The sequence below is a fragment of the Diabrotica virgifera genome, chromosome 3, assembly GCF_917563875.1.
Source record: "Diabrotica virgifera virgifera chromosome 3, PGI_DIABVI_V3a".
Lineage (NCBI taxonomy): Eukaryota > Metazoa > Arthropoda > Insecta > Coleoptera > Chrysomelidae > Diabrotica > Diabrotica virgifera.
Window position 1 is genome coordinate 2781249 of NC_065445.1, and position 24334 is coordinate 2805582.

Below are 24334 nucleotides of genomic sequence, written 5' to 3' on the forward strand. Positions count from 1 at the left end.
GCAACACTAAAAAACTTTACTTCTTATTGAATGTACTCTTGGCATGTAAAACTGGAGTCCATAACCTTTTGGAGAAGGAAGCTTGCCGAGTACTTATTAATTAGGTATATTTACTGGGAGACATAATTCATATGCAACGCTTCGTGACGACCATTTTATTAGACTACTTCAACTGTCAATATTGCCAACCTGATTTACATATACTTGGGGATCAGGATAGCTAACATTTCAATAATCTGGCATATCAACTGTCACTTTATAACGCGACGTTAAACCTCAAGTTATGAGATAACTTTGTAGTTATGTAAGGATATGTAAGGTTAGGTTCATCTTTTGACTTGTTTTTAGACAGAAATCAAGTGAATTTAGAAGCTAAGAATTTAATAAATAAGAATAGAAGGGTAATACAATTTTAAAAATGATACAAAAATCAAATCGAGAGATATAAGTTGAAATTTTATTTTAAGTATCTACTGAGCTTTCTATCCAGAGTTGCCAGATGATATTTTATAAATCCCCCACGTAGAAACTGAAATTCCCTCAAATTGAAGCTCAAATACCCCCAGGGGCGTCATTTGATAGGGTCAGTGGGGGGCATTTGCCCCCTGACCCTGAAAATGACTGAAATTAAAAAAAAAATAGATCAATTTTGTATTATGTTTGCATATATAATGTATTGTATATATAATGTTTGACCCCCCTAGCAAATTCTCAAATGACGCTCCTGAATACCCCACATTTAAATTTTTGCCGCATTTTAATAAATTAGTAGTCAAATGAAGAGAACAGTACACCAAAATTATACTACTTATCAACGAGGGCCCTGAAAATAATTAATAGTTCCTATGGTCTTCATTTTATGGGAGTATAATCACCGGTATCATATACGCAGTTCTATGTACATTCGCAAATTTAATTTACCATGACCCTTAAAATCCTCCATAATTTTCCGCCCCCAAAAAATCCCACTACAATTTCTGCTTACAAAAATTTCCACGCTTTCAAATTACCCCAAAATTGTGGGAAATACACCAATCTGGCAACCCTGTTTCTATCTACTGTTTGAAACACCACCGAACCCGAACAGCTGTTTGCTGTTCGGTCATCGACGGTGGCCGACGATGGGGATTTACTTTTACGGTCATCTACTATAGGTTCTCTTTGTTACTTGAACCTTTTTTCCTCAAACCTTATTTCTAAAATAACGTAGACCAAATAACTATCGCATAACTCTGACCGATACATCACACCGAATTTTACCTAAATAGTTATGGGCATCGTTTTCCTGAGAGTTATCTTAACTTTAACTCAAACGTTAAAGTTAACTTCGGTCATTCATCACATGACTGATTATTGGTCTGATGACTTTTTTTGTAAATTCTGCCTTTCATTCCTTCGCGATAGTTTTATTTCTCGATATTGTTTTCATTCACATGATCTTCCACTTCTGTTTCGAGCTTTCTGTAGCTGTATAGTGTGATGCTTAGATATTTAAGCTGTATCACTTGTTCTATTCATAAAAAATCATCTTCACTTTGAGAAATTAGTATCGAGTCGTCTGCATAGCAGATTATTTTAAATTGATTTTTTCCATTTGGTATCCTATTTTCGTTCTTACTTTTTTTATTATTTCATCCATGATCAGGTTGAACAATAGAGGTCTCAGGGAATCCCCCGTTTTATGCCATTGCCAGCTTCAAATGGGTCAGTTTTATTTTTATTCTGTTGATATGTGTCTGTCTTTCGTACAATAAGCACTTTCCTTTAATTTGACCCTGTCAAATGTCTTTTTAAGATCCACGAAAACACAAATATGCGGGTTTGTTGACTCTAATGACTTCTCTTGAACTTGCCTTATTATAAATAACGTCGGTGTATGATCTTCAAGATCTTATGCAAGAGTTATAATTTCATTCAGTTTATTTGTTATCACTTTGGTCACAGTATAGGAGATATTCTCCTATACTGTGCTTTGGTTATTAGTTCTCCGGTTTCGATTTGTCTCCCGTTTTGAAGAGATGCTGACTATATTAATGAATTTTAAATAATAAATGCACCACTGATGCCATGTATTCTGTACTACATGAGGTTTATCAAGCACTGAACAATAATCTTCACACTGCCACCGTTTTTTGTGACTACGCCAAAGCTTTTGAATGTGTAAATCACAACATTTTGAGAAAAAAAACTAAATTTCTACCGAATTCGAGGTATTTCATTAAATTGGTTCCAATCTTACTTGGATGATAGGAAACAACTGGTTAGAGCAAATGATACAGACTCTAGTCTCAAAAACATTGTATGTGGGGTACCTCAAGGTTCAGTATTGGGTCCTCTACTTTTCCTTATCTTTATTAATGACATCACTGGTTTAAAAATCGATGGAAAAATCTTTCTTTTTGCTGATGATACCAGTATCACTTGGAGCAACTCAAATATTGCAACTTTTCATGCTACTAAAGCTTCTGATCTACTTACAATAAAAACCTGGTCTGACTCTAATTGACTCTAGTTTAACGTAGATAAAACAGTAGCATTAGAGAGATATTGCAGAGCCTTTTTTGCACTTGCTGTATTACAGCACGCGTTATTTTGACAGTAGAGCATGCGCAGATGTGATATATGGCTTACGCTGCGTTATTGGAAATACGGCCTGCCGTTATTAGGGGAGTCGTTACGCTGTGCGGTATTCGTTGCGCTATTTTCTTTTCAGGTTATGTTTGTTGTTTATCTTTCATTTAAACCAAATTTATTCGTAATAATTTGCTAAAATGGGTACCTCAGACAGTAGCAAACGAATTAGATTTACGTCTGATGACGATTTGTGTTTATTAAAACAAGTTTTATGGCAAAATCCATTGACTTCTCCAGAAAATTGGACGTTAGTTCAGGAAAACATGAAGAGTGCAACAGGAAAATCTTTTATTTGTAAGAACATTCAAGGATCATTTATTTCTCTTGCTCGATATTTGGAAGAAAATACAAACCTTTCTTCCATCTAAATTCTGGATTTTGAGTACAAATTAGATAAACAACTAATCTTAATCTAGCCGTAAAATACCGCAACTAAAATGTTGAGCAATATCTGCATTTATGAAACGTCTGAGAAATGTCATTTCTGTCAAAATAGCGCGGTGTAAATAGCGCAACGTAGGCTGTGTTAAATTTGCAATATCTCTCTATTGTCTTATAAAGTAGCTCTTCAACCCTTATTTCTTAATAACAGCCAGATCAGTACCGTTGATTCTGTAAAATTTCTTGGTATTTTTTAGACAGCAACCATATCGATTTGTTAAGGAAGAAACTATCCTCAGCTTGCTATGCTATAAGATCTGTTTCGAATGAACTCAATTTAGCATCTTCCAAAATAACATATTTTTCTTTGTTCGAGTCACATCTTCGTTATGGTATTCCTTTTTGGGGTTCTGGTACAGCTGCCCAATTCGATGTTATTTTCAAATTACAAAAAAGAGCAATAAGATATCTGTTTGGCCTCAGAAGAACAACACATTGCAGAAGTTACTTCAAAGATCATGGACTTTTAACCCTTCTATCTTTGTATATCTTAGAAACTGTTTGCTTAATTCGTAAACATCTACATGTCTTACCACCAAGACCTAATCATGACTACTTCACGAGAAATTCTACGATTGACGTCTATTTGCCGACCCCGTCCTCTGAGTTAGTAAACAAATCTATATTATATTCCGCAAAAAACTTTACAACCATCTCCCTCTACAACTTAAATCTGCAGCATCTTTCCCCAAATTCCGTAAACTGACAAAAGCCTACCTATCTGAAAGGCCATATTATTCACTAGAAGATTTTCTAAATCAATAACTAAGAAGTTACAGTACCCTTTGCACAAATAGTATTTTTATTATTTTTTTTGTCTATATTTGGGTGTCACATGTAGCAGCTTAACTTTTAAACTTATTAATTACTAGGTAGACTATGCATTTGCAGTTTATTTAAATTTTGCAATTGATTATTTCTGTTTAACTTCATTATTATTATTATTATTATTGTAAAAATATTGACGACTTATGTAATTTTAGTAAATTAGATTGTTATTGTTTTGTTTTCTTGACTTTTTATAAGCTTTGTCGATAAAATTGTACAATTTTTCATGACAATAAAGCATATTTCTATTCTATTCTATATTCTTGTAGTATTCTTTTTTGTTCTATTATTTTTTGGATACGTTTTAATTGATGTTTGGCCAGATCTGGTCATCCGTACTTTAGAAGTTCGTTCATATTCTGTGATGGTGATTTTCTATTTTTGAATTTTCGTAATGCTTCCTTTACATCTCTGTCCTCAATGTTTATTTCTTCGTTTGTTGTCACTTTTGGTGTTCACTGTCGTGCAGCAAATATGAATCGAAAGTAGTTGCTAAAAAAATTTAAGGTAACTCTTTATCTTTCTACAAATTAATATTCACTCATTATAATATTTGATCATTATCCGATAATCCACAGTAGCGACAGCTTTGTGTCACGTTTGTGATAGACATATCTCGAGTTATGAGATTTATTACAAAAATCCACTGTTCAAATAGTATTAACATATTAAAAAGTTATGAGCAAGTCGATTTTAGGTAATCGTGTTGATTGTAGGCTTAACTGTGCGTCAACTAAATTATCAAGTACATGGCTTAAATGGATCAACAAAATTATAATGTACGCAAAATATTATTCCGCGCTCTCTCTGCCTTTGTCTTTCACTTGCATTATGTTATGTATTAGACAATTATTGGATTAGAGAGAGTACCAATTGAAATAGAAAATTAGTAGATGATGATATGGATGATCTAGGCTCACAAATCAACCAAAGTAATACAGTGACTGCAGAAATTAACAGACGTATATATCTAGCAAATGGAAAGTACTATGAATTTGAAACTTTTAACATCAAACATATAGGGGAGTGCATATAGATTTTCACTTCGGAAAAAATCAAACAAGATAGAACTTTTTGTAATTTCATTAAGAAATGTTTAATAAACAACATATCAAAAAGTTCTACTCGAGAAGTGGGTGCTTCATTTTTTATTAAACAAATGAACTACGAAATTAGATGTTTTTTAAACAACTCCGAAAATATAAATTTTAGAAAAAAACTGACTTGACCATTGAAAAATTCAGAAAATTTGACAAAAAAAAACCTTATATAAAGAATTTTCTGAAATTAAATCTGTATCTTGTATAATTTTTTATTTATAACGCTAAAGTCACCCTTCTCACAAACATTGGCGCACTGTAAACTAGCGTACGGCGAAGTGCACGGTTGAGTTATTTTAATGTAATTCTTTAACTAGTGGATTAAATGAAATCTTACAAATTGAACATGAAAGAAGAATAATTAAGCTATCTTATGGTTATAATAAAAAGAAATAAAATGTATGGGCATAAGTACGGTGGGGGCGGAAAGTGAGCCTTACATGAATTTTGTTAAAAAATGATATAAAAATGTGTAACTAATACAATTTTTCTTATAAAACCCTCAATTTTGCACAACTTATCTTTCAAGCATCTTACTAAATGATGTTTCATTCCAAAAAAATCTTATAAATTTAATTCAAATGATATGACGTCTCAAAAAATGTAATTTTTGAAATCTTCGTAGTTTTATAGAATTACCACCACTTTAAGACGGTATTACTCAAGTTTGAACAGATCTATTACAGTTTTGTAAGTTCTTTTTTAAAGCTTAGGATGTAATCTTTAAAATGCACTAAATTATTTTACTTTAGAAATGAAATAGACTATTTCTTTTTGAGAAAATTAAGAAAGATAACAAAAATGTAATACAAAAACCGAAAATTACCAGCTAAAAAAATGTTTATACAAAGTGATCAAAACTTTTTTCTGTAAAATTTACCTAAAACACATTTAATAATAAGCTTTAACAATAATAAATGTTCAGCAAAAAACAATTTTTTTAGCTCTTATACAGTATGTCTGCGTAACTTGGAACCTATTGATAACTTTTTTATTATCAGTTCTACGAAAAAAAGTTATTCTTTATAAAATACTCTGCATCGTATATAATCTAAGATGCAATCATCAAATATCAGATTTAATTAATTTTATACGAGGTATGTCAAAAATATGGAATTCACTCAAGAGTACCGTTACATTTCACAATATCGAAAATTGTTATTAAGAAAAGTTGTTTGGAATTAAAAAAATTGTTTTAGTGTTCAATTACATCCTTGTAATTGAAATATTGTGAATAATAAAGGCACTTAACTCTTAAGAAAAATTCATATTTTTACATACCTCGTATAAAATTAAAAAAGTTTAATCTCTGATGGTTGTATCTTAGATTTTAGACCAGGAAGAGCATTTTATGAAGAATAACTTTTTTTCGTAGAAGTGATAATAAAATAGTTATCATAATTGTAATAAAATGATGATGAGTATCCGTAATTTGAGAAAAAATGGAAAAAAATTTTGTCGATTAGAATGATGTAATTGTATATTTAAACATAGCTTCTAATTTCAAACAACTTTTCATAATAGCATTTTTTGATATTCTGGAATCTAAAGGTACTTTACTCTTTAACGAAATTCATATTTTTGACATAACTCGTATAAAATTGATAAAATATGATATGTGATGGTTGAGTTTTAGATTTTTGACTATCCAGAGCATTTTATGAAGAATAACTTTTTTTCGTAAAATTGATAGCAAAAAAGTTTTCCTTGTGGTTCCTAGCTACGCAGACATACTGTATAAGAGCTTCTGTATAAGAATTTTCAAATTGCAATGACATATTCGGATTCAGCATAATCAAAAACAAAATAGAAACATAAATTTAAAATTATTTATACAAAACAATTGTTATTGTTTAAACAATTAATAAACAATTAGCGGCCAAATCTGCGAGTAGAACTTTTTAATTTAACATGTATATAAAAAAACACAAAAAGTTTTAGAAAAATATAAGCTTGTTTGAATTTTTCCGAAACAATGCATATTTTCGTTCTAATTGCACTCCCCTAATAGTCACAAAAAGAGCAAAAATATTGATACTCAGACATATTTTTTATAAACGCCTGTGCAAAACGAATTATGGCGTAGACGCTATAATTATGAACTTTACCACCTTTATAGTGAGCCTAGTTTTGGTAGGTCTATCAAAATAAACAGGCTGCGGTGGCTAGACCACTTAGAGAGAATGAGTGAGATGGAGCCGCCGTCGAAACACATTTATAACCAAACGGAAATGGAATGGAAGCTGATTTTGGAACAGGCCAAGACCTGCCATGGGTTGTAGAGACACAATGATGATGATGATAAGGCTAGATAATATTAAAAACTTAGAAGCCAATTATGATGATAATAAGGCTAAAGAATATTAAAAACTTAGAAGTTTTTGGCTTTCCTGGAAGTTGTCTCAATTATTTTTTGTCCTCACACATAAAAAACAACGTAAATGATTGCAGACAATCATCAGATCGTCAGCAATCATCATAAGGTACGGTGGCTGTCAAAAGGCAATATGCTGACACTATGCGGAGTTGAGTGAAAGGAGTTATAAGCATTTTTTATTGAGACTAAATTAATGGCAACATTTTATGAAATAACTGAGTGAACGAAGCTTTTACTTGTGTATTTTCTTTATTAATCCACGACAAAAATCATGAGCATCATGCAAAATGTTCAAGATTTAAAATGTATGGATAGTTTATATAGCAGCCCTGGTACACACTTGTTAATTTTGAAAAATCTGTTCTCACTTACCTCTCTTCATCCCCTGCGATCTAGCGTGGCAGCTAGCATTCCGGTGGTGAAATTTTATCCCATTTATGTGGTTGACCTGCAACAATAAGAATATAAAAAAATGTATAAACATTCTCAATTTCTTTGCAACAAGAAAATGCAGCAGCTGCATAATACTATGGTCAAATCTGAGAGTGCAGGGAGAGTCTATACCGGTTTCGGGGGTTGTTTCCCCCTCATCAGTAGTCCCATATCCTCATCTCTCAGATTCTTCCACGTACCACACTTTGGGCATTTCCGAATTGCAAAGAAAGAAATGTCAAGCATGAACTAGGGCCATCTACCGAAAAACAAAGTAAGTTATCAATCGAAGTTATCCATACCAGTTTCGAGGGTTGTACTGATGAGGGGGAAACAAACCCCGAAACCGGTATAGACTCTTCCTGCACTCTCAGATTTGACCATAGTATTATGCAGCTGCTGCATTTCGTGTCGCAAAGAAATTGATAATGTTTATACATTTTTAATTCATTTACTCTTTTGTTTGTGTATTAAGGAATCTTTCTTGTTGGAGCTTTTACCACGCTGAGCAGATGAGTTGTGAATTATGTAAAATTCTCTCATCTTAATTTCCTCGGCATCCTGTATGATTTATAAATTTTGAAAATCTCAGGAGGTGTAACCAAAGAAAGTATTCCACCTGTTGTCAATCTGGTGTTATAGAGACGATATTTATTGTCGTTGTCTGTGCTACTTCGATTGATAACTTACTTTGTTAATAAGAATATAGGTTAACAATATGAATAAACACGGTTTTAGGTCGGAAAGATCATGCACTGACGCTATATTTATAATGAGGCAAGTTCAAGAGAAATCGTTAGAATTAAAGAGGTACCTATAGGAATAATTAAAATGATCGAAAACATCTACCACAACACAATAAAAGTAAAAGTAGAAGATTAACTAACTGACCCAATTGAAGCTGGCAATGGGATTAGACAGGAGGATTCCTTGAGTCCTTTATTGTTCAACCTGATCATGGATGAAATAATAAAAAAAGTAAAAACTAAAAAAGGATACCAAATGGGAGAAAAACAACATAAAATAATCTGCTATGCAGACGATGCAATACTAATCTCTCAAAGTGAAGATGATTTACAAGGTATGCCGCACCAATTTAACGTAACCGCCAGAAAATTTAAAATGTTTTTAAAATGTTTTTTTAAAATGTAACGTAATCCCCAAAAAAGACAAAATGCATGGTTGTAACAGCAAATTCAATACGCTGTGTCTAGGTACACGCTAACGTGTACGCAAATAAAAAAGTTAGGTACACGCGAATTAAACTTCATCAAGCCAGTGACGTCATTATTTAGCGTGCGCAGTGACTTTATATTTTGTTACACGCTATTTTGATATGTTTAGGCCCGGTACTTTATGTCTCGATTAACAGCCGGTTATCTAACTGGGGTTTAATCGGGACCACTTTAGGGTCTCTTGCGTTGTAATAAAGGCAATTACAAGTATTATTAAATATAATTATAAATAAGGATAATAATAATTAAAATTGCATTTATTACAACGCAAGAGACCCTAAAGAGGTCCCGGTTAACTAACCGGCTGTTAATCGAGACATAAAGTACCGGGCCTTAGTGTTTTTTGTTTGATAGAAAATATTTTTATTAAGGGAAGGGGAAGGGAAGCAAAACTATTTAATTCAGATGTTTTAAACTTAATTGTAATAAAACAACTGTATATAAAAGTATATATTCAGGTTAGCAAAATAAATATTAGTTAACATGATATTATAAATACAAAATACTGCTAAAATCATTTTTATACATAAGTTAATTATACCAGTTTATATTGGTGTTTATTTTTGCTGTGGTGTTTATTTTTATTTATAGAGGGAGTTGAACTTGTTACGATTTTCATAGAAAATTGGTTATAACTTTGTAAATACCCTGTATAACATAATAAACCTTTATATTTTTGTGATATGGAAGTTAAGAAGATTTCGAACATAAAATAAAATATAGGATGTTTCATTTCCATTTAAAAAACATAAGTTTGGCCTGCCACTATATTATCGAACGCCCTGTAACATTCTAACTAATTTTAGTAATTTTGTAATATGAAGCTCAAAGTTTGCTAAAATTTTTGTTACTAACTTTTATTGCTATCTATTACTATAGCGGATCTACTGAGCTTTATCACACTAATCAATCACCCCGTATATTTTCTCTTATTACTTCTGCTACCCTTAATCACGAATTTTTGTCTCTTATCTTTTTCATACTGTTTTAGAATGCTGTTAAACTCATTAAAAGAACTAAATAATTGTCCACACTCCATACTTAATTAAAAAAAAACTAAACAATTAAAAATAAGGAAACTCTTTACAAATCAATATATTAAACTGTAAACATAACGCGATTAGACAAATTCTAACCAGACTCTGACATTCGCGATACTTACATATTACAGATACTTAATACCACAGCATACACGTGGCTCAAATTAGCGTGTACCAAAAAACCCAGTCATAGTACACGCTAAATAATGACGTCACTGACTTGAAGACGTTTAAGCGTGTACCTAACTTTTTTATTTGCGTACACGTTAGCGTGTACCTACACACAGCGAATTCAATAAGATGTAAATTGGAGCTGGAGGGTCAAATAATAGAACAAGTGATGGAGTTTAAATATCTACGCATCCCACTATCTAGCTACGGAAAGCTTGAAACACAAATGGAAGATCAAGTGAATAGAGCAAACAGAGCCGCAGGTTGCCTGAGTGACACAATATGGAGAAATAAAAATATCGGAAAAGAAATGAAAGGCAGAATTTACAAAACAGTCATCAGACCAATAATGGCATACGCGGCAGAAACACGACCCGCTACAGAGAGGACAAAAAAAATGCTCCAAACAGCGGAGATGAAGCACGAAAACCCTTGGAAAAGTCGATGGTAAGACTCTATGGGACAGAGATAGAAGTACTGGTATACGACGGAGATGCAAGGTGGACAATATTAATGACTGGTTAAAAACAGAAAAATAGAATGGAATGAGCACATAAGCCGAATGACAACAAATATAGTAGTAAGGACAACGAGAGAGGGTTCCCCAATGGGAAGACGATCAGTTGGAAGACCACGAAAACGATGGAACGACAACTTTCTAAAGGCACATTGAAAAAACAGACAGCCATGTCTATACAAAAAGAACAAGAAGAAGAATATGAATAAAAATTATTATGGAAACAACGGAAAAAATTAGTATCAAACGGTCACATTAGAAATACCCCACCAAGCCTAGAAAAAAATTAAAAATGCCATAAAAATACTAAAAACGATCAATTCCCTGGTCTGCACAATATTGACACAGAGTTATTTTAAAAGGCGGTCATGAGTTTATAACTAAAATCCATCAATTATTAATAATTTTAGATTATAATATAAGCTTAGATTTTTGTTGTATGATATTTTCCTGATAATATATTCTATATTTTAATATATGTATATAACTTCGTTCCAAAGTTTCAAGCCTTGCTCCAACTCTGTTGAATTTAAGAATGTTATCATTAGCCTGCCTTAGTTTTTAAAATGCTGGAATGTAGATGTCTCTTTGCTCGGTTTAAATGCTATTTATACATTTAACTTAATTTTACTTCGATGAGATCAATATTTAGCGATGACATGCACGTAAATACTAGTCCCTACAGGGTTATAGAGAATTAATGTTATTTTCGTCATCGGTTCATGATTTAGCCCTGAATTAAAGGGGTAGACGCAAAATCTTGGTCCACTGCTTTTTAAATGCATTCAAATTTCTCGAATCCTGATAAAACTAAAAGGTATTTTTGAAAAATTTAAACGCAGAATGAAAGATTACATTATTACCGAGGGCCGAAAATCCCTGAAAACGTCTTAATGTTTATTTCAATAAGTTAATGAGAAAATTTAGTGTGATTTTTAATTTCAAGTATTTCATTCAAAAGAAACTTTTTCTTTATTCTAAGGGACTTTCAGGCCTCGGTAATAATGTAATCTCTCATTCTACGTTTAAATTTTTCAAAAATATTTATTAGTTTTCTCAGAATTCGAAAAAAATGTATGCATTTAAATAGCATTGGGCCAAGATTTTCCGCCAACCCCTCTAAACCCAAATAATAGAAAAAATATGACGCGGAATCAAGATATTCATATATTGTTCGTTGACTTACGGAAAGCCTACTTTTCCACTGAAAAAGAAGCTGTGGCAATTAATGGAAAGCATTAATACATACTAATATAGAATTAATAAAAGCCGTCAAAGTACTATACAGAGTTGGGATAAATTATGGAACCAAGCAAATATCTTTAAAACGAAAGAACAATATTTATGAAACTTTGCATGCAAGTACAGTGACGAAAAAGGCATCTGATGCCATATTTTTTGTTACTACTCCACTTCCGGTTTCACCGGAAATACCCTTAACTTATTTACTTTAAATGGAGCACCCTGTATATTTTTGCAGATTTTAAAAGAACTTGGTATTTTTAATTCATACATACCAAGTTTGGAAGAAAAAACTATTAAAACAAGAAATAAATCTCTTTACAGTTAAAAAATAGGTTAATTTATTTACGTTAACCAATGATATTAAAAATAAAAAAAAATAATTTCAAATGTTGAAAATGTTTGCTGTTTACCTCCTGACAACGTGCAAGCCTATAATAAATTCGTGAGTCACTTTTTGCAAGATTTCTCCACGTATTAGTTCACATTCATCAATTATTATTCTTTGTCTCAAATTCTGCAAGCATGTTGATCGCCTAACGGAAACACGTAATTTTAGATAACCCCAAAGAAAAAAATCTAACGGGTTGAGGTCCGGAGAACGAGCGGGCCCCTCTATGAATCCTCTACGTCCAATCCATGGATTTGGAAAATTCATTTCAAAAAAATGAAAATTCGCCATAACCGATTATCATTAATATTTCAATACGATCTTTTTCACTTAACCATTTTTAATACAACTTACGTATGTCAATTAGTTCAGTAACAGTTTTACCTACTATACTAAATTCAAATAAGTCATGCAGTGCATGTAGTATAGATTAGAGATGCATCAAGTCAAACTAGTTTGATTTTATTTAACAAACTTGACTTGACTTGAAAATCAAACTTTTTTTGTAAAAAAGTTTGACTTGACTTGATTTCAATATCTTTAGGTTTGACTTGAAATCAAACTTCTTCAAACAGTTTGAAGTTTGAATATCATATTGCGCAACGTGTTTATTTCCAATTCTAATTGAGAGCGTACCGATTTTTGTTTTGACTTATTTGCAGGCCCGCCGAGAGGGCGGTACAGCCGGTACATTTTACCGGGGCCCGGCGATGTAAGGGGCCCGGCGTCCACCAGACCAAAGACGTAATTTTCCTCGTTTTTTTTCTCTTTACTTTATGTGCATAATGCGTTTAATTAATACTCGGCCATATTTAATATGACCTTTACCCTACAAGAGTACAACCGTACAACTTTCTTCAAAATTGTCTAAAATCTTTACAATATAATTTAGCAGCAGTTCACAACGTTGGGAGATATTAAAGAAAAATATAGGTGTTTCTGTACCTTCAATGACTTCTACTCGTTGGTCTACTAGCATTAAACCACTAGTACAGAAATTACCTGGAATTGATAAAGCTATAGAAGAAGTTATAAATTGAAATACATAATAAGGGAATTAAAAACAAACTTAAACCAAATAAAAAAAAATATTAACAACTTTGAATTGTATACTATGTCATCGGTTTAGTTTAGATTTTAACAGCAATACATCACAGGAGTCAAATACTACAGAGTAGTCAAATAACTATGGATAGGGAGATTAAAAATATATCAGGGCTTCTAGAAGACTTTCAAAAAATCAGAAATTCATGGTCTTCCATTGTTGAAGAATCTAAATTAGTTGTCAGCAATCATGGAATAAATCCAGAATTTACATCGAATAAAGAAAAACAACGCAAGATCCTGCTTTTTGCAGGGGTCCGCTCTTCACTTCTTACCGGGGCCCGTTCATCCCTCTTGGCGGCCCTGCTTATTTGGATAGGTCTGAATCTGCTACTCCGCAAATTAGTTTGTAGTTCATATTATTAAGAAGTATATGCTTGGCTTGTTTATTACGTTCGTTTTGAAGTGTGTGCTTTGTGAAATAATATCTGAACCAGAATATTTTTCGACTCAGAATAAGTACCAGATCAAATTGAGTCTGATTTTGAAGGTATTTCCAGTGCAAAAATTAAGAGAAAAAAATCTGCATACTTGTATTATGTAAAAATAAAGAACAACGTTATAAAATGACAAATAGTGAACTAATTCTTTAAGACGACATTGCAAAGTCGCAAAAAATTCATTAAACCCACTCTATCAAAAATATAATATTTTGTTGTTCCTTCATAAATTTTTTTACAACCTCTTTATCCCACCTGTATCTTTTTATCTTTTGTCGTGAAGAAAGGTCCAGGTATTTATTGCAAACACGTGTTACTGTGCTAGATCTGGTTAATACAAATTTTAAGATTTTTTCACTTTTTTTTATTTGGGTTAAAAAATAATGTTACGTAACACGCTGTTCGAACCCCCTCTCCCCCACCGTATAACGCGCCGTAACGTTTTACATGCCCCCCCCCCCAAGTTGCGTTACGTAATACTTGAAAGCTTCCAAAGTAGATTAAATTACACTTGGTTTGATAAAAAAACTATCCAACGAATTCTTTCTTTTAATCTAGTAACACTAATGTGACCAAGTCCAATTCAGTCGAATCCGGGACAAGGCTGAAAAAAATACCTGAAATCCGGGACTTTTCAATGAAAATCGGGCCATTTTTTTCAGAAGACGATAACTAAAATACAGCAGCGAAAAAAATCCACCGTTTTAGAATTATAATACCACGATATAAAATGCATGCGTTTTGGATGTGGTATTAGTATTACACTCTAGTAATTGTCCACTTTTTTTCGTCCCACCAATCCAATTTGATGTGAATTCTTAGCAGAATAACGTATTCAAAATAGAATTTTACCAAAACGTTGAAAATTCGGATGGCCCGGAAGCCTTCTCCAGGACACCGGGACACGACTTCGTAATTCGGGCCATGTCCCGGATTTTTCGGGCTAGTTGACCTACTTATTCCCAAATTTTGGTGCACTCTCTAGATCATGACCTACTTATTCCCAAATTTTGGTGCACTCTCTAGATCATGAGCGTCACAAAAAAATAATAAAAACGGCGATTTTGACCCCTTATAACTACCCTCATCCCCAACTCTGGTGATTTTACTTAGTAATGTCATGATCTACTTATTTCCAAATTTTGGTCCCCTATCTCAATCACCAACGTCGCAAAAAACCCTTTATATTTTTTATATTCACCCCTACCCCCACCCCTTCGTCGGCCACGCAGCGTTCCACCCCTAGAGGTTTTACTTAGTTACGTCGTGACCTACTTATTCCCAAATTTTGGTGCACTATCTCGATCATGAGCGTCATAAAAAAAATAATAAAATCCGCGACTTTGACTCCTTATAACTACCCTCAGCCCCAACTCTGGTTTCCGGCCGTTGGTGAAAGTCATGTACACAACTAATTCAACATATCCCCGTATAGTTTTTCCATATTGCTTATCACGCACAAAATCCGCTCCCAGCTCTTAGACTATAGGGAAAAACTAGTGTTCAATAAAATAAGAAATTCTGAAACAAACAAAAAATTTCACATTTTATATAAATGTAACTAGCGGTTTTCAAATAGATATCATTCGTATTTATCATATGACAATCAGTTTCATATCAATATAAATATGCGTATCATTTTCCTAAAAAAAAGCCTTAACTTGAACTTGTAATTATTAATTTTATACTCGTAATATCTGTTTTGACATTAGTAGGTTTGATAGGATTATAGTAATTTTACTAGCGTTCCAGTCAGTTCACTCTGGTAATTATGACGAAGATACAAACGAGGACATTTTTAAGATATACTTTAGTAAATATTTAAATATAATTATAATAGCTTTCGTAATGTTTTGGACAATGGTCAGTAATATTCAATAAGATCTAAAAAGTAGACTACACTAGATACTTCTTGGGATGTCTACCAACTAGTGATGATAACAGTTATCTAGTTATAGTCTAGGGTAATAAGGTTTTTTACATGACACTTGAACAGCCAGGGTACTGAAGCGTTTTTTCGACAGGTAGTACCTATAAGAGCAAATTGTAACTATTTCCTGCGTAGGATCTGGCGGCCATTTTTATTTATAAACAATTAAGTGTCAAAAAATGGCATTTTCCACTTTTTTTTCAAATCAATGGAAAACAGGGAAACTTATGGTTTGTTTAGTACAAATATCTTCGAGATTATGGAAAAAGCTTTAAAATGACGTATTACAAAGTTTGATATACTCATTTATTGTTAATATAATTGCGAAAAAAGGTCGGAATTGCAAAAAAAATTATTTTCGCAATAACTGTTGTAAAAATTATCTAGTGTACAGCTTTGAAATTTTTGTCAAATAAGGGTTCTTTGGTGCTTAATATGTGATAAAAATTTCAAAGCGATTCATTCAATTGTTTAAATGTTATTCAAATTGTTTATCCCAGAGAGCATTTCTTTTGCAATAACATAAGTCAGAAGAAAATGACGTTAGAACCATTCCACAGGTGTCAAATGAAAGAGCATGAGCAATATTTTGAACTTGGTTTAAAAAAAGTGAATAAAAAATGCATTTATTAGTAATAAATAATTATGCAAAAGTATCGTAAATCTTTCGTTATAAACTTGTTATTTTGTTATACAGTGCGTCCATAAAGTAACGCATAAATTCATTATTGCGTAAACCGGCGACTTTAAAGAAAAATCCCGAAACAGGTCGATTTTTATTTTTAATTTCCGATTTTTTGGAATATATATCGTACTAGTGACGTCATCCACCTGGGCGTGATGACGTAATCGATGATTTTTTTAAATGAAAATATGGGTCATGTGATAGCTCATTTGAAAGGGTATTCAATTCTTTATTCACTAATGTAAACATTCACATAATTATTTATACAAGGTGTTCAAAAAAAACATTTTTTAAATTAAAATAATTGAGACAAAAAGAAGAATGTATGTAATTTATCTAATTCAAAATACGTTTTAATGTTGTCAGAAAACAGGAAAAAATGTTTTTTTGACAAATAAATATTGTTTTTCGCTTAAATTCAAGGTTAAAGCTGCCACCCAACTGCCTCTTGCCAGTTTGAACATTCCATTTAAGCGAAAATCAATATTTATTTGTCAAATAAATTTTTTTTCTGTTTTCTGACAGTAGTAAAACGCATTTTGAATTAAATAAATTACATACATTCTTCTTTCTGTCTCAATTATTTTAATTAAAAAAATGTTTTTTTGCACACTCTGTATAAATAATTATGTTAATGTTTAGATTAGTGAATAGAGAATTGAATACCCTTTTAAATGAGCTATCACATGGCCCATATTCTCATTTAAAAAAATCATCGATTACATCATCACGCCCAGATGGATGACGTCACTAGTAGGATATATATGCCAAAAAATCGGAAATTAAAAATAAAAATCGACCTGTTTCGGGATTTTTCTTTAAAGTCGCCGGTTTACGAAATAATGAATTTATGCGTTACTTTATGGACGCACTGTATAAGAAATTATACATATTTATTACAATTTTTTATCAATTATGATATAGATAACATTACTTGGTAGTTGTGCACTTAAAACAGGGTAAAAATGTTAATTTTTTTGGAAAAAGTTATTCAAAAAGTTTATAAAGAAAAATTTACGATACTTTTGCATAATTATTTATTACTAATAAATGCCTTTTTTATTCACTTTTTTAAACCATGTTGAAAATGTAGCTCATGTTTTTTCATTTGACAGCTATGGAATGGTTCTAAGGTCATTTTTTTCTGACTTATGTTATTGCAAAAAAAATGCTCTCTGGGATAAACAATTTGAATAAAATATAAACAATTGAATGAATCGCTTTGAAATTTTTATCACACATTAAGCACCAAAGAACCCTCATTTGACAAAAATTTCAAAGCTGTTCACTAATTTTTACAACAATTATTGAGAAAATTCCACACCTGTAACTTTGAACCAATCAAAATACGTTATTTTGACAGATCACCATGGCAACGGAGGTATTTTATCGGAAATTTTTTGCTCGTGGGGTACCCAACAGCGAATTATAGTGGAAATTTTTTGACGTTTACAATAACAGAACATTTTTGACAGACTGGTTTTTATTTGTTTACATAATTTAGTTTTGATTCATTTTCTATCACTTGTAGTTACTCAAAACTTATGTAAAATTGAAGAATATACTATTTTCTATCTTGAAATGGTATTCCCATGCAACTACAATGAGTAGAAATTACGAATTTGAAAGCCTAAATAATTGCTGACAAAGCTATGGCGCGCTATTAATCTGTTCATGCAGCTTTGGATTTTCAAATGCAAATTTGGTGTGGAATTTTCTTACCGAATACCACGCGAAGTCAAATTAATATCCGGAAATTTTTTTTTGATCATGAATATTTTTAGAAAATTTCCGGAAATAATTTGACCTCTAGTGGTATTACTAGTGAAAATTTTTTTTTTGCTATTCCGACCTTTTTTCGCAACAATAAATGAGTATATCAAACTTTGTAATACGTCATTTTAAAGCTTTTTCCATAATCTCGAAGATACTTGTACTAAAAAATCATAAGTTTCACTGTTTTTCGTTGATTTGAAAAAAAAGGGAAAAATACCATTTTTTGACAGTTAATTGTTTATAAATATAAATGGCCGCCAGATCCTACGCAGGATATAGTTACAATTTGCTCTTATAGTTATTATCTGTCGAAAAAACTCTTCAGTACCCTGGCTGCTGAAGTGTCACGAACAGGGTATATTTTTGTCTTATTACCCTGGCCTATTACTAGAAGGTGCGAAGGTATGGGTGGTCGCAAAGTTAGAAAGAGTCCACTTCTTTAGGTGCAGTGTCCGTATTCAGCTTCTACTGTGGAACCACACCATTGTCTAATTCTAATATTACGCAACCTTGAAAGTTTCTTTCGACCAATCCATCTCTTTCCCTCCACCTTTCCTTGTATTATGAGGCAAAGTAGATGGTATTTAGGTTTTAATTACATGGCAGAAATATTCCGTTTTTCTCCTCTTTATGATGTTTATGAGCAGACGTTCTAAATTCATCATTTGGAGAACATCTTCATTGGAAGTGTGCGAAACAAACGACATCTTTAGGATTCGTCGATAGCACCACAATTCGGATGTTTCTAATTTGTTTTTAAAGTGTAGTAATTAGCATTGTGGTTTTTAAAGTCCATGTCTCACAGCCATACAATAATATAGACCACACGTAACATTTTAGGACCTTCTTGCGAATATTCATCGACAGTTTTCGGTTACATAAAACTAGTTTCCAGTTCCAGGTCATAAAACCCTTACGTGATATTTGGATCCTGGTTATTATCTTTTCATCAGAGTTGTAATTTACCATTTTTTGTATTATAGTTTTTTTGTATTAATTATATTAATTTTAGTTGGTCGAGTTTTATTAATCATTTAGTTGTAACGGCTCGTTTTTAGCGTTTATGTCAATCGTCAATCTATTATTTTTTGGAGTACTAAGTTGATAAATAAATACTATAGATATCATATAGACATACGTCAATCATTTACCTATCATACCATATGTATCAACACTTGAGTTGAAATTGCCTGCACCAATAAAAGTTTTTTTTTTATAAATTTTATTGTTGTGTAAACAATTTTATCAGTTGCGAATTATATACCAAACGGGTGCTACAAATATCTATAGATATTAGCTTAAACATGGATTTATTCAAAAAATCAGAATTGTCGTGTTTAATACTGCCTTCCATGTTTGTCGATCCTGTGCCACTATTTCTCATTGTACCACTCCGATTTTCTCCAGATCCTCTCTCACTGCAAATTTTCACCTTTTTCTAGGCCGTCCTACAGACCTTCTCAGATTTTTCTTTCCTAAGAGAGACTATAACTAGTTGTTGTGTCTGCGCCTTTATTCGTTTGTCACGCTATCTCTGTAAGGGCCATATAAGATAGGTTGTCTTTTTAGTTTTGCATATAGCCATAAAAACAAAAAATATATAGACTTTAAGTACTTTATTGCTTTTCAAAATATGTCCCATCAAGATCGATACACTTTTGCATACTTTCAAACCAATTGGTAAAACAGTTATTCCAGTCTTCAGCTGACACCTGCAAAATGGCTGTTTTAAAGGCATCGATGGCTTCTTCTGGCGACTGGAATCGCCGCCCACGCATTGAATTCTTGATTTTTGGGAACGTGAAGAAGTCGTTGGGACTTAAGTCGGGGCTATACGGTGGATGGTTTAACAATTCGATGTTTTCAACCTCCAAAAACTCTATTGTCTTTTGGGCAGTGTGAGCACTTGCAGTGTCATGATGTAGGATGATTCGCTGTTGTGTGTTGCTTTGTCGGAGTTTCGCGATAACTTCTGGTAAACAAACAATCAGAAGTAACCGTTCTTCGATCTTCTAGAGCAATTGTTGCCACATAACCAGATTTTGACACAAAAGTTGCGACCATTTTCTTTCACACACTTCGAGGACGGATCACTTTTGTTGGTTTTTCCTCATCTTGAAACACTCACACAGCGGATTGGCGTTTATTTTCCGGTTGGTAGGAGAAAATCCAAGAATCATCGCCACTAACAATACTGTAAACGTTTTTTGAGCTTCCTTTGTTGAACCGTTCCAATGTTTTTCGACACCTTGACGCGAGCCGCTTTTTGCTCTTCTGTAAGCAAATGAGGGATCCAACGGCAAACCAACTTCCTAACACCCAGTTCTTCATGTAGGATCTTTTGGATCGAGGTCTTTGAAATGCCCAATGATGCCTCTATCTCCCGGTATGTTACACGGCGGTCATCCTTAATTAGCTGATGAACCGCATTAATGTTTTGCTGCCTGACTGATGTTTTGGGCGGACCTGGCTTGGATTCGTCGCTGAGACTGGAGCGACCATGTTGAAATTTGCAATACCAGCGGGAAATAGTTGACTGGTGTAATGCTTCATTCCCAAACACACAAGCCTTTTCAGCGTGACATTGCTGTTGGGATAATCCTCTCCGAAAATTGTAAAAAATTATTGCTCGAAAATGTTCTCGGCTAAGATCCATTTTTCGACCGACTTGCTAATTTCAAAAATTCACTGTATCTACACGACTAGTTGTATCGCAATGAAATTCTCGATTTATGCCAACAAAAGATTGAGGTTACGTTTGTGGCGGATGTGGTCGGAAGGTTTTAGTGGTGGCGCCTTCTAAGCGGCTATATGCAAAACTAAAAAGACAAGCCACGTATTACTCGAAGGATTTTACGTTCCCATACCAGCAATTTATTTACTTCTTTTTTCGTTAGCGTCCATGTTTCGCTTCGTTGTTACGACTGCTGGTCGTATTATCGTTTTGTATAATATGTATCTGGATTCTATATATGGACCTATATTTTATTGTACGCAAGAGAGAAAGGTAAAGTAGAAGAACTACCTGCCAAATTGAAGCTGGCAATGAGATATGACAAGGGGGTTCCCTGAGTCCTCCCAGAACTCGATCAAAACAGAATACCAAATGGGAGAAAAACAACTTAAAATAATCTCCTACGCAGACGACGTAATAATCTCCAAACGTCAAGATGATTTACAACGTATCCTGCACAAATTTAATATAACGGCCAAAAAAATTAACATGTTAATTAAAAAAAAATGCATGGTTATAACAACAAATCTACTAAGATGTAAATTAGAGCTGACGGGTCCATAGAACAAGTGTGGAGTTTAAATATCTAGGCATCACGCTATCTAGCTACGAAAAGCTCGAAACAGAAGTGGAAGATCACGTGAATAGAGCAAAAGAGCCGCAGGGTGCCCGAATTAGTCGAGGAAATGAAGCTGAAAAAATGGCAAAACCTCGCAATTTTTTCGTCCAGCATCGATTTGTACAAAAATTTGGGATTAGGCTCATTTCACCCTCTAGTTCATTTTCTATATTGAGCCGTTGTACGCTTTTGTTTTTTTAGGGGTGAAAACTACCCCTAAAAAAACTACTTATAAAAAATTATAAAATAGCATTTTAAACTTTAATATTGTCAACATATAGTTCTTATTAGTTACGTTTTGATTGTTTTATGCTTTAAAATACACTATCATAATATTTCAACCCTTAAAACCACCCTTGTTGGAGCTATATATAAAAAATTGACTTATTCTAAAAAAATAGTTTCGGCTTGCATCGATTTATATAAAAATTTGGGATTAGGATCATTTCACCCTGTACTTCATATTCTATAACATGCTTAAGGGCGTCGATTATTTTTAGGGCTGTAAACTACTCCTTATTGTCAAAAATTATATAAACATATCGTAACCTTTAATAAGGGTAAAATTTGGTTTTGATTGGCTAAAAATAATGATTGTTTTATGCTTTAGGACATAATATCATAATATTTCAACCCTTAAAACCACCCTTAAGAACATTACAATTTTTATAAGTAGATAATTTAATAGATCTTTACAGAAAAAAAGTAGAATTAAAGAATTACAAAAACATTTATTTACACAAAAACAGAAATTTACAAATATGTAGAAGTACAAATACAAATTATAGTTTTTAAGGCATCTTCCAGTATACGAACCAGTTCTGCGGTATTATACATGCATTGAAAATGTTCCATAAGCGGACTATTCAAATATTTCGAAAAAACAAATCGTTTTATAAAAATAGCTCCTTCATTTTTGGCGATAAAATTTGTTTTCAAAAATGATTTTGTAAGGATTTTGAAGAGCTATAAGACTGTGTAAATTAAATTCCGTTAGATCCCTTAGTTTTTAATTGGAGTGGGTTTAAAAGGCTCGAATAAGGGGGTGTTTGCTCGTAAATAGAGGTTTTAAACAGCTATATCTCGCTCACTGTTCATTCTAATGGAAATCTATGCACAACATAATTTTAATCAATAAAAAAGCTACAATTTAGTTTTCTATCACTTTTTTCATATCTCCAGTATTTTTGGAGATATTTTGAAGTAAAAGGTGAAAAATACGAAATTGCAAAAAATCAATTTTTCTTTAAACTCCAATTTTTCTAAAATTAGGCCTTCTAAATAAGTCAAACTTCTTGGGTGTATTGACAATACAAATATACAAGGAATTACAGAAAGGTGAAGACCAATTTTTAATTAGGATGGTAGTTAGAGGGTTAGTTTCACTGATTTTTTCGTAGAGAAAAGCAGGTACCGACCTTTTTTTGATCATAAGTCGCTCTATTTTCATGCTAGAATTTTTTTTATTATTTTTTGAAAGGATTAATTGTATACTTGAAAAAATATGATTTAAGTTTTCCTCGAAAAATGCAAAGTTTTCCCGTTATTTGACTTTGAATATTTCAAATTATGCATTTGACGAGAAAAGCTAACTTTCAACATGCCGTATCTCGGTTTATATTGGTCTTAAAGATATAATAGGAAAAGAATTTAGTTTATGTTACTTTTTGTTTATGTTTAATTTTGTTATTTGAAGTTTTTTTGATTATATGCGTATTTTTCGAGGTATTCTCAAAAAACCCTCTAAAAAAGTCGATTTTTTCGACGAAAAACTGTTACATTTAAGCGCGAATAACTCGAAAAATATTAGTTTTACGAAGAAAATGTAAAAAACATTTTTTTCTTAGAATCACTCTTTACATCGATTTGCATGGTTAAAATGTAATTAAAAATTCCCTCCCCCGAGATGGGGTGGCAACCACCCCCAGGGTTTTAGCGTACAGCGGCATGATATAGAAAATGATCCTTGGACTATTCCCTACCTTCTGTGAAAATTTCAAGTAAATTCATGCTGGACGAAAAAATTGCGAGCCAAAATGCTTCATTTCCTCGACTAAATGAGACAATATCGAGAAATAAAAATATCGGGAAAGAAATGAAAGGCAGCGTTTACAAAAAAGTCATCCGATCAATAAACACATACACGGCAGAAACACGACCTGACAAAACAGAAGGCTTGAAACAGCAGAGACGAAAACCCTTAGAAAAATCGATTGTAAGACACTATGAGATAGAGCTAGAAGTACAGATATACGACTAAAATGCAAGGTGAAGAACATCAAGGAATATAGTTCAAAAAAATAAGGAAAAGAAATATCATGTTGTTGACACAATCCCCTCCAGGCCGAAACCAAATTTTTTGAGCAGTATGGACATCTATATTAATAACCTACATGTTTCCTGCAGCCGATTTTGATGATATAAATAGTTATAAGCAAATAAAGATCAAAAAACGGCAAATTTTCGGTTTTTTCTTCTATAACCAATAAGTTAAGTATTTTAAACAAATTTGAGAGTGAGAAACTCATAAATCGTATAAAAAACTTCAATATGGAGTTCGCTGAATATATCTATCCTTATTGGTTGCTTAGACAATTGCAAAATAAATCATACATTTTGAGTTTTTATAAATATTCAT

At 32.5% G+C, this 24334-nt stretch overlaps 1 protein-coding gene across 1 annotated transcript in view; it reads right to left on the bottom strand.

Annotated features, from left to right (window-relative positions):
- Positions 1-460: 460 nt before the first annotated feature.
- The window catches only part of LOC126881770 (uncharacterized), a 44675-nt gene continuing 20801 nt past the window's right edge, over positions 461-24334 (bottom strand). Inside the window, exons 3-4 of the mRNA XM_050646250.1 lie at positions 7753-7828; positions 461-4395 (exon numbers count right to left, since the gene is read on the bottom strand). Of these exons, the coding sequence (XP_050502207.1) occupies positions 4346-4395; positions 7753-7828 (126 nt within the window). The 3' untranslated portion in view covers positions 461-4345. The remainder of the gene's footprint in view (positions 4396-7752; positions 7829-24334) is intronic.